General features: G+C 38.7%; 1 protein-coding gene across 1 annotated transcript in view; it reads right to left on the bottom strand.

Annotated features, from left to right (window-relative positions):
* The window catches only part of METTL16 (methyltransferase like 16), a 60,726-nt gene that overhangs the window by 7,239 nt on the left and 41,368 nt on the right, over nucleotides 1-12,119 (bottom strand). The window contains exons 7-8 of the mRNA XM_004684782.2: nucleotides 11,758-11,827; nucleotides 10,616-10,705 (exon numbers count right to left, since the gene is read on the bottom strand). Of these exons, the coding sequence (XP_004684839.1) occupies nucleotides 10,616-10,705; nucleotides 11,758-11,827 (160 nt within the window). The remainder of the gene's footprint in view (nucleotides 1-10,615; nucleotides 10,706-11,757; nucleotides 11,828-12,119) is intronic.

The following is a 12,119-nucleotide window of genomic DNA, read 5'->3' as shown; positions in this document are numbered from 1 at the left end:
TTAAAATATGCATCAGCATGTAGGCCTTTCTAAAGATTTCTCACATCTCAATTTTTTATTTAATTTCTAGATCTAAGAGGTACAATCAAGAAACTTTCAGATGAGTTGTTACTTGACACAAAAATGTGTAGCACCTTTATGCTGCTAAAGCGCTCCTGTGAACTAGAGCAAAAGCACAAACTTTCAACCAAAGCCACAGCCACAAGTTCTGTCGAGCATCTGCAGGAAAAGCAGAGTCACTCCCTGGAGGTCATCTGTGCAAGAAGTCACAGTGTCCTTTTTTTGATAAAGCTGTTTCTAGACTGGTCGTGAGGGGAAAGGAAGTTCCTGGCCACTAGCTGGGGTTTATGCCATCTTCCAAATGGCTACTGCTGCCAAGCTTGCGGGAGCAGGTAGATGCCTGGGCACTGAGAGTCTGTACAGGCTATCATTATTTGGAAACAAGGGGCCAACGATGACATCTCACAGCCAATACTGACAGCCAGCCAGTGTGCTAGGAAGGCAGCCACACTTTATCAGGACTGTGCCTTATTCAAAAACACATCTGCTGCCATGAAATGAGATGAATATTCTGCTGCCAAAGGATACAGCTTCCTTATTAACAGCTTAGTAGGCATTTCCACAGTTACCTTATCCTAGCAGATTACTGTTTAAAATCTCCTGAAATCACCTTCAGGAGTGATGTAAAATCATTAAGTGGTAACCTACAGAGAAGGAATAATACCTCTAAATAACATTTTCCCTCTTAGATAAACCAGAAGTCCTTAGAGAAATGGTTGATTCCAGATTTGAGACAAAAAAAAATTTATAAGCTAGGAACAATGTGCCATACTAGAAACAGAGATGCTACCAAAGACCCTCTATTAGTCACGATACAAAATTTTCAGGAATCAACCTGAATAAATTCCCCATGGCCACAGATGGGACACAACTAGTGTACCAATAAAGACAATGAATGTGATGGATTGAAAAAATTCAAAGTGTAAATCTATGAGTTTATAGTACTTTAAAGCCAAAAAGAAAACCACCCTCTTTGATCACCCTTTGAGAGATGATATGAAGCCACCAAATGATTGTTCTTAAAACTGAAAAATAAAGCAAAACAATCAAGTATTTTTTCTGGCTTTACCAGACCTTGGGTGGAACAAATTGATAAACTGAAGTTTCCTTTTATAAGAACACTTTAATAAAGAAGGAATGACTGAATTGGAATACATTACAGAAGACAAGCAAACATTATGTGCCCCTGATGGAAATATACTATACACAACACTGAGAAAATAGTTCTACTTCTTCCTTACCCTCCCAAAAGTTAAGCCTGTTTCCAATCAATCCTTTAGATAGAAATACTAATTTATAGGCAAGACAGGATACAAGGACTGTTAACATCAGGAAGATGCACTCAGATTAAAAAAAAAAAAACACCACCACTACATTTAAAAAAAAAATTTAGGCCCTTCCTGGTGGCTCAATGGGTCAGGAAAAGGCACTGTAAGCCAGCCGCAGCCACTGCTGTGCAAATTCAACCCCCAACCCTGGTAATGACCCATGTGGCTCAGCAGACCTCTCCTGACTCCTCCCTGCTCCCCTCAGCAGTGTACTTCATGGATCTGCCTCTTCTGCTCTCCACTCTGTCTCTGGGGAGTCTTCTCATCTTCTTGAGGTTTTAGGAAGATTTACTAGAGCTGAACTTAGTCATACATACTCCAAAGCCCACCATTTCCGCTCCTAGCTTTATACTCAACTGAAATGTAAAGTTATTGTACAAGAATGTTCACAGAAACATTATTTATAATAGCCACATACTGGAAACAACTAAAATGTCTCTGCATGGTAGAATGGATTAAGCAATTATAGACCGTTTGTACAATACAGTAATACTATCCCAAAGAATGAATTCTCTCTAGCACAATATGGAGGAACCCCACATACATACTTGTCATGAAAGAACTCAGATACCAAAGACTATAAATGGCGCAAGGGGATGTCTCAACATTATGAAGCTATCTGTAGTCACTGCAGCACCAGTTTGATCCCCAGACAGGGAGGTGACCCACATGGCGCAACACACCTCTTCTGTCTTACCCTCTCAGCAGTGTGTTTTGGTAGATCTGCCTCTTCTGCTCCCTACTCTGTGAATCCTCTCAACCCCCACACCTCTGGCCTGCATCTCAAGTCCCTGTATGCATAAATAAATATTTTTTTAAATTAAAAATAATAATAATAATAAAGACTACAAACAGCTAACAACAAACAATCCGTGATGACTGATAGTAGGGGACTGAGAAAGGGAAAGTTAGTAACTGGGAATGAGCATGGGTTAGTAACTTGAATTGCTTGTAAGTCATGTAAATATTTAAATTTATAACATGTATTTAGCATATTTACTGCAAAACTAGACTTGTATTATAAATATACATACCAAGTATAATTATATCATACATATTTATTTAATATTCACATATATCTTTAAGTTTATGAAACTATACCTAAACAGACACAAGGTAATTGAAACTAAAGTTGATAAATCAAAAACAAAGGTTAAAGCATATTTCTATCTAGTACCACCATCCATAAGAACCTTTTGTGATAAATGTTCTTTGTCTATGCTATTAATACAGTAGCTTCCAGTCATATATGGCTATTGAACACTCAAATTGTAGCTATTGAGACTAAAAAACTGAAATTTAATTTAAATTCATTATTATGTAAAAAAACACATATGGCTAGTAGCCCATATAATGGACTACACAGATCAAGAGCTACGAAGGCGATCATTATAGGAAGCAGAATCCCCTAAAATATGTTCTTTTTGGGGAGTGGGATCACATTAAGAAGTTGAGGTGGAACTAAGTTGTTTATATAATACTCTTTTGTACTACTAATGTATACATTTCTGTATGTATTAGACAGAAATTAATTAATTAAAAATTTTTTCTTTTGAGTATGTGAAATACATAATGTTCACAGTGGTGACCTCTGGGTGATGGGATTTAGAGTGAATTTTCCCTCCTTTAAGAAATGTTCGTATTTCTAAAAGGTCTACCATAAGGAAACATAAAAAATAACAAATTAAGAACAAAGCAAACACTACAACTGATGAAAAAGGGGGGCTCTCAAACTTAATCCCCTTTTCTCTAATGAAGAAAATAAAGTAGAAAAAGCAAGCACCAATTATTGTATACTGATAAAATAAATTTACCGATGATTAATGTATGGTTTCTAACATTGTGGAACTTCCAAATTAAAAGAGGAATCAAGGTGTCTCTAGTATATACTATAAATCAATAAGGTTGGCATGAGTTCGATCCCCCACCAAGCAGGTCACCCATATGGCATAGCAGACCTCTCCTGTCTTGCCCACTGCTCCCCTCAACAGTATATTTCAGTTAATCTGCCTGTTCTGCTCCCTGCTCTTTCTCTGGTGAATCCTCTCATCCTGCCCCTTCTGGTCTGTACCCCAGCTCTTGTGTGCATACATAAATAAATCTTAAAAAAAAAAAAAAAATGACCATCAATACATTCAAATGTAAGAGAAGGCTTGTCACTTGGGGGCCGTTTATTACCTTATTTTAAGAAGCGATGCAATAATTATAAGTAGCTTCCAGCTATTTTTCTTTTGAAATCAAACCTACTTTTTTTTTTTTTTAAGATTTATTTATTTATTCATATAGAACTGGGGTACAGGCCAGAGATGCGGAGGGTGAGAGGATTCACCAGAGACAGAGTGGGGAGCAGAACAGGCAGATCGACGAAGTACACTGCTGAGGGGAGCAGCGGGCGGGTCAGGAGAGGTCTGCCACACCATGTGGTCACCTCTGGGGCAGGCGGGAATCGAACTCATGCGGAAGTGGCTTTAGCTTCTCAGTGCAGTGCTTTAACCCGCTGCGCCACCAGGGAGGGCCCAAAATCAAACCTACTTTTAAAGTACAAAAGTATTTCACCTAAGAAAATATTCCAAGTAAGTCATGTAGGCTTTGAAGGCAATTTTAACAAAATTCCAAACTCCAAACAAGAGTTGTTCTTTTCGGAATTTAAAAAATTTGAGGCAGGCCCTCCCTGGTGGCGCAGAGGGTTAAAGCACTGCACTAAGAAGCTAAACCCACTTCCGCATGAGTTTAATTCCCGCTTGCCTCGGAGGTGACCACACGGTGTGGACCTCTCCTGACCTGCCCGCTGCTCCCCTCAGCAGTGTACTTCATCGATCTGCCTGTTCTGCTCCCCACTCTGTCTCTGGTGAAGCCTCTCGTCGCCCCTGAGCCTCTGGCCTGTACCCCAGTTCTGTATGCACAAATAAATCTTTAAAAAAAATTTTTTTTGAGGCAAAACCCAAAATACTATGTTTGATAAATAGTAACAGAATAAATGTAAAACCTGCTAACCTAGCACTACATTCTGTAAGCTTCATTTTAGGATTAAAGAGGTAAAACACAATGAAAAAAAAAAACCAATTTATAAAAATAACCTTACTATTTGTCTCAAATAAAAAACTTTATTGTTCACCATACTTTTTAGTAATAACAGTGGAACCAAATATAGGGTATTTTCTAAGATTAATGATTTGACTCAATATCAAGTTAATAACTTTTAAAATAAGGAAAGCAAATGTATACATATAGAATACAAAATTCAATTTGATTTTAAAGAGAAGACTTCCCTGAGCTCAGGAGTAACTTGGAGAAATGTCTTTGTAACCCTGATACTCAGTAGTCTCTTTGTAACTATTTTGTGCTATAGTTGAATAAGTCAGTAGAAAAGTCTGAAAATCACTGTGATACATTTATTCTTTTATTTTTAACATTTAACAACTACTAAATGCTAATTTGCCATATAAAAGATACAATAATGAAAGTCTGAACAAAATGTAATAAGTATAGGAGGATCTCACTACCATCTTAGGAAGAGTGGGGGCAAGATATACAGGAGACAGTATCTGAACTAATTTGGCAAATGAGGAATCTGATGGTCAGAGAGGAATACCCTAGCAGAAAGGTAAGAGATCACAACATTTCCCGAGCATCAATAGGAGGTGGGCAAGAAGAAATAGTGGGAAACTGTAATACCATATATATTTACTGAACACTAAATTCACACTAGGCACTATACATTTAATCCTCAAAACAACCCTAAGAAGTAGGTACTATTATTACTCCCATTTAAAGATTAAGAACAGGCCCTCCTTGGTAATGCAACGGGTCAGGATGCTGCAGTATTGCAAGCTAGCTGCAACCGCTTCAGTATGAGTTTGAACCCTGACCCTGGAGGTGATCCACATGGCACATCAGACCTCTTCTGTCTCGCCTGCTACTCCCCTCAGCAGTGTACTCCATGGATCTGCCTGTTCTGCTCCCTACTCTGTGTCTGGTGAATCTTCTCATCACCCTTGCACCTCTGGCCTGTACCCCAGTTCTGTATGCATAAATTTATCTTTTTTAAAAAATAAAGATAAGAACACTGAAGCTTAAAATAGTTAAGTAGCCTACATACTGACATCACAAAAGGTATTTTCTATACCACATGCAGTAGTTTTGGTGTTATCCACTGTGTCTTAGCTAAACAAAATACAACACAAGGAAGTTTATGCAGACTACAAATGACTGCAAGAGACAGGTATAAATCCAGAGGAAGGGAAAGGTTTATATGAGTTGAATGGTTAGAAGGGCTTTATGTAGAAGATGAAACTGAGTTGGAGTGCCCTGGAAGAAAGTCAACAGGAAGGACCGCAGGGCTATAAGCAAAGGTATTACAAAGTCAGCTATGACTTTGGCATCATGGTAAATGCGTGGAAACTAATATGCTCTAAGATAGTATAGCTGGGAAATCAGGAGATGATTAGGTGGCAAGTAAAGTCAAGAACAGAGTTGGAACGCCCAAGGGGCCATACGAGGAGTTATACTTTACCACGGCAGTACAGTCACTCACGAGTTTTTGAGTAGAATTGGTGAGCTTAGGGTAAGTGCAAGTGACTCTTAACACATGGCCTATAAACAAGATGATGAGGGCCCGTGTGAGTAGACTAGTACATTGCCAGGCTGGAATATAACAGGGCATTTTGAATAACAGAGTATCAGAGGAACTCTTGTGAAATCAGAGCTTATGTTGTGAAATCAGACCTTATGTTGTGAAATCAGACTAATCTGAGTTCCATCCTTTTTAGAGCCTCCAGTTTCTTCATATAGAAAGTGGGGATAATACTACCTAATTACTTCACTGATTACTGTCAAGTTTAAATGACAATGTATATGAAACATTCAATAACAAGAAGACTGTATTAGTGTTCAAGTCTACCAATTCTACTAATATCCAACTTACATTGTTGCTTCTCAGTACAAGTCCTACATCATTCCTTATAATACTCAACAAATCTTTCCTGAGCACCAGTCAGATACTAACAATCCCACTTCAGGAAGTCATGTTGAACTAGCCCAGTCTGCACATCTTCCTGTTCTGTATGGCCTAGCTCAGCAATATTTCCATCCCTATGTTTCATGTCTTAGTATTTACTCATATAAAATTTTGTATCAATATTTCAAGCTTTTCTCTCCCATGAACTAATCCAAGGATAGAAATGGTGTCATAATTATATGGTATTATCACAATGAAAATCACACTTATAAGAAAACTAAAAAGAAGTCGCTTAGTTTTGTTCAAAGTTCAGCTGCCTAATTATCACATCTGTTTCTTAGCATAATGTATAACAGACTGGTATATTTTAAGTTTTCAAATAATTTCTTTTTTTTTTTAAGTTTATTCATACAGAACTGGGGTACAGGCCAGAAGCACAGGGGCAGCAAGAGGATTCACTAGAAAGAGTGGGGAGCAGAACAAGCCGGTCAGGAGAGGTCTGCTGTGCCATGTGGATCTCCTCTGGGGCTGGGGATGGAGCATACTGAAGCGGCTGCAGCTGGCTTACAGTGCTGTGCTGTAAGCCACTGCACCACCAGGGAGGGTCCTCAAATCATTTCAGATAGCAGAATGCTTTAAACAAATGAAATCAATGCATGATACTAATAAATAAAGACAATCTCTGCTTAAAGTAAGAGAGGGCTGAAGTACCAACCTGACATCTGTCCCCAACTGTCATCCACTGGGGCATGAACATGAAATCCCTAACCTATCTAGAATTAGTTTGAAAATCTACGTAGTAAGTAGAGCAGTGTCAGGAGACCCCCAGTTCTTATACTAACAAGGTTACCTAATTAATTTGACCCCTTCCCTCCATCTGCTCTCCAAAAAGCTTTCTAGTTATTATTCCCTAGGTAAGAAAGCCTCAGGCTTGAAGGAATGTCTTGAATGGAGAGGGATAATTTTTTAAAACTAGTTTCTGGGTAATACTCATACAGATGGACAACTAGATCCACATTATCTTCTCTTTCTAATAGTGACAAAACGGCTGAAAACAAAGGAAAGCTTAATTAGCACCTCAAGCAATGAGAGGAGCTGGGGCAAAGACATTATGGCTTGCTCAAGTTCTGTAAAGAACATGTTTCCTTATATTAATCATCAATCTGCAAGGATTGTAAAAATGACTATACAAAAATACCAATAACACCAGGACTTGTCTTTTCATAGCTCAAAATGATCCAGACAAGAGCAATGGGTTTATACAAATGAATCAGCAGTGAATTAGAATTTTTCAGCATTCAGTACCAACAGAAATAAGTCAGTGGGCTTGAGTTGCCATAGTAACTTGCACATTTACCCTAAAAGGCAGGAATGGGAGGTGGTGTGGGGAAGTAGGTCAATATTTCTGCTTAACTAGCTCTCGTTGTTGGCTTCCTCTCCTCATCTAAAGCGGTATTCTCCTTCTTCCCTACCCACAACAGGACCAAGAGGGGGACAGTCAGGTGAGTGTTTCATAAAGCAAGGGAGTCCAGGCAGAGAGAAGAAGCATGAAGAGGACAGCACACTGAAAACCTCCTGAGTGCCTTGGGACTGCCCCTAGGAAAGCAGCTGGTGATCAAGGGCACCAGTGCTAAGAAACTGTTGCTGGGTTACCACAAATCAGAAATTGCCGTTTTCCCTGTAGCAGTTTTAAGTGCACCTAATGGAACACTTGGGAATACATTATTAACAGCTTTGGGTTGGGGGTAGTGGTGGGAAGGGAGGAGTACTCTGGCATGAGAGAAACCTGACTTCCTTAGCAAGAGGCATCCTACAATGGCTGAAAGGAACAGGCTTGAGGATAGCCGAAAAGACAAGGGAGGAGGCAGGAAGGCTTAGAAATAAGCTGATTTTGATAACACAGAAACACAGTGCCCTTTGATATCTGATCTTATTAAACAGTAATCCAAGAGGGTAATGGCGACTATGGCCTTTGAGATGATGTGGAAAGCGCCAGAGCTCATTGTCAGCTCTTCCACCTGTGGTACCAACAGAAGTGGGAGGCAAGTGAAACAGAAAGCATTTGAAAACAGATGCACCTCCACTTTCCTGCAGCTATTAGAGTCTGCATAGGGACAACCTATGCCATTACTAATAATTTTAACAATTCTGTGCATTCTAGAAGACAACAGAGGGATAATTCTTTGGGGAAGTAAAATGCAAAATCAACTTTTTAAACAATGAGTATTTCACATACTAACCTCTAGATAGGATGCTGAATTGTGAAGGGGCAAGTCTAGCAAGGCAAAGTCTCTCAAACTTATTTTAGCACAGCAGCACACCTAGTTGCAAAGTACTGGAAGGACAGGCTCAGTTTCAGATTTGAGCTTGTGTCTTTGGAAATAGCTGTAATTTGTCCCCTTGTACATTTGCACAGGTCTCATTTCTGCTTTGTGAGAGTGGGGGAAGAGGTTCACAGACATGGCAATATTTAAGATAATTCCAGAGACCAAGTGAGGCCAAAATCCTGGGAAAGACACAAGTCTACTATAGGAAAGACTAGGGACCTGAAGGACCAGGTACTAGGTTTCCATAAACATCAAATGAAGGCATACGTACAGAGCAGTGTGTGCATAAACCTGAAGTGGGAGGCTATAGACAACTAGGAAAATGTGGGAACAAACTGATGCTATTCTATTACCACTTCTCATACAGTCCAGATAAATTATTCAGTCTAACTAGTTCAGAAGTATTTTTAACTTGATATATAGCAGCAGACAGAACAAAGAAATTTGCAGAAAAAGTCATTTTTTAAGAGTTCTAAAATAGAAAGAGTTTAGCTCAAGAATATGAAACTAGGATAATGACATATTGCCCAGCTTCAAAACTGATCAATATTCTAGTGTTAACCTTAAAGCTGAGATAGAACCTTTATTTGAATAATCGCTAAGTGTTATATACATCAAAAGCCTGCACCCATTTCTATGTTCCCCCAAGAGACAGCCACTATAGGGAAGCAGCAGTGGTTAAAGGAAAAGTTAACAGCCTTCAATTTTAATTCTCGAGGAATAGCCAACAGAACAATTATACCCACAAGGTGTGCCTAGGGGATATGCCACCTGAACTTTTAATTCCTAATGGATTAATTTCCAATTCATTGATGTTTGCTGAGCAAGAATCCCTGCTACACAACCCACAAAGAAAGGCTCCCTGGTCACCACAGTCAGCTTTCCAAGACTTATTTAAAATCATGTTCCAGGAGCCCGTGTCACTTTCTGGTACAGGTGTGAGTGAGTCTGCTGGCCATCATCTCTGGACTAGGGTGAACTGTGCTCTCCGTGGAGGAAGAAAAGCTGAGCTGGAGCCATGGCCAGTACAGTGGCAGCAGATGGACTGATTACTGCTGACACAGGATTTGCAGTTATGTTTTCCAAAATCTGCCTTAAATGGTGGCTATTACAGAGTTGGATTTTAAGCCAAAATAACAAAATAGGAAGTTGTATTAATACTAGGCATAAGCCCTACTGCCAATAAAGAAAAAGTAAGAGATACTCATCTACAGATTATGGTTTGAAATCACCCAGACAACGGAGGATCTCCTTATATACCAGCCATAATCAATGACACTAACAGATTTACTGAAAGGCCAAGTTAAAAAATGAAGTAAATGTATGTTGTGTATGTTTCAACTTTTTAATAAAAGGCTCCAAAGACACAAATTTTAAAAATGATTTTGCACATGCCTTCCCTGGTGGTATAAGGGTTCAAAGCACATTAAAGCTATCAGAAGCCACTGCAGCAGAAATTCAATCCCTGGCCAGGGAGCTGATCCACATGGCACAGCAGACTTCTCCTGTCTTGACTGCTGCTCCCCTCAGAAGTATATTTCGGTAGATCTGCTTGTTCTGCTACTCACTCTGTCTCTGGTGAATCCTTTCACCCTCTGCACCTCTGGCCTGTACCACAGTTCTTGTATGTATAATTCAAATCAGTTAAACTGATTTAGCACAAACTGAATCAAAGCTTTGGGAGAAGTGTTTTGTTTCAATTTAAGGGATTTAAAACAGACTATTTGTTAAATCAAGTATTTGGAGATTAATACTATAGTATAAATATATACCACCAAAATAACAAAAACAACAACCAACCTAGAATACAATCATGTTCCATACCGACATAAGCATTTGGGGCAACCTCCAGGGACACAGGACAGTATACATTTAGATCATTTGACTATTAAAATCCACCAAGTGTTAGCATTTGGAGAAGCTGATGCAAGTTCTCTACTTACTGGTACTGTTACATCATCATAAAAACTCCAAGCTAAAGCCCATCTCATTGTCCGACCTTGACAGAATTCAGTATATGTGACTTTAGGAACCTGAAACCAATAAACACAAAATCTTATCTGACTGAAATCACTCTACTAGTATGCTGCTGGCTGATGCCATATAGAAAATTATGTACTACTCTTTCCTTTTACTAGTTAACAAATGTTACAATCCAAAAACAGTAATGCACAGCTATGTAATAATCAATGAATTAATTTCCCAAGAAAGCTATATATTCTTTTCTTTTCATAAATCATTGGAGGGAATTTCCAGTTCTAGCTTGAAGGTTAAAACATAAGAAAACCAATACCAAAAAAAAGGTCTTCAGAGAATAATTGGTAAAATGATTCAAGTGTGTGTTTTTTTTTTCCTTCCTTTCTTTTTTAAGACAGAGAGCCAGCATGACTGGCTAAACACAGCTATGTAGTCATCCTTATATCAGACCTTAAGAAAGAAAATTTAAATTACTCTATTACAATTTTAACAAAGCAAAGGTGTTAGCAAATAGAGAAATCAAAAACCTGGCTTCTATCACTAAATGCACATGTAATCTTTTTGCCTGAAAAGTCCTCCTACTTATAACTTCTTCATGACAAACATAAACTGGAAGAAGGGTTGGTGGGAAGAATCTATGTGCCACCTGCTTTTAAGGAACAGAAGCAAGTCGCACAACTATATATATGTGTTCTGTATGTGATTCACCATAACAGGAAGTGCACTAAACTTCAGTTATGCTTTGATTCTAGCTGTTCTTTGAAAACTAAGATTTGTGACCTGGAACAAGCACCCTTAACTCAGGTTGCCATTAGTCTGTACAGTTATAAAGGAGTCAAATGTGGGGATAGTGGTAGGTAGACACCAGGTTTTTGATTTCTGGTTACTTGATTCTCTGGCATTCTAATCCTGATTTCCCTGCCTATTTTGTAATAATTGTCAAATAGCTCTAACAATTTTTTATTAAAAGCCCCTTTTAATTGTAAAATCACAAAGGTAAACAAGCAAAAATAAAACAAACAAGAACAGAATTTTAGTGTATAAAGGAAAATTTTATACTCCAAATACCATTAAAAGTAGTATACCAGTATAGTAATGATGGCCTTACCCCTTGTACACGAAGTTCTTCCTTCAGAGGAGCCAGGCTACACTTCTTTCCCAGCATACAACTATACCACCTAGGAAAAATAAAAATCAGACAAATAAAACACTGTTTATGCGGTTACATTTTTATTTTATTTATGCATCCAAGAATGGGGGTACAGTCCAGAGGTGCTGAAGGGGGGACCCACTACTCCCCTCAGCAGTATACTTCAGTAGATCTGCCTGTTCTGCTTCCCACTCTGTCTCTGGTGAATCCTCCCACCCCCGTACCTCTGACTTAAACTTCAGTTCTTATATGCATAAATACATCTTTGCAAAATACAAATGAAGAAGGCATGTACATATGTAAACTTCATGAAAATACAT

The sequence above is a fragment of the Condylura cristata genome, unplaced genomic scaffold (assembly GCF_000260355.1).
Source record: "Condylura cristata isolate star-nosed mole 26May11 unplaced genomic scaffold, ConCri1.0 scaffold00017, whole genome shotgun sequence".
Lineage (NCBI taxonomy): Eukaryota > Metazoa > Chordata > Mammalia > Eulipotyphla > Talpidae > Condylura > Condylura cristata.
Note: the sequence above shows the minus strand (reverse complement) of the source record. Positions and strands in the feature narration are given on the sequence as shown.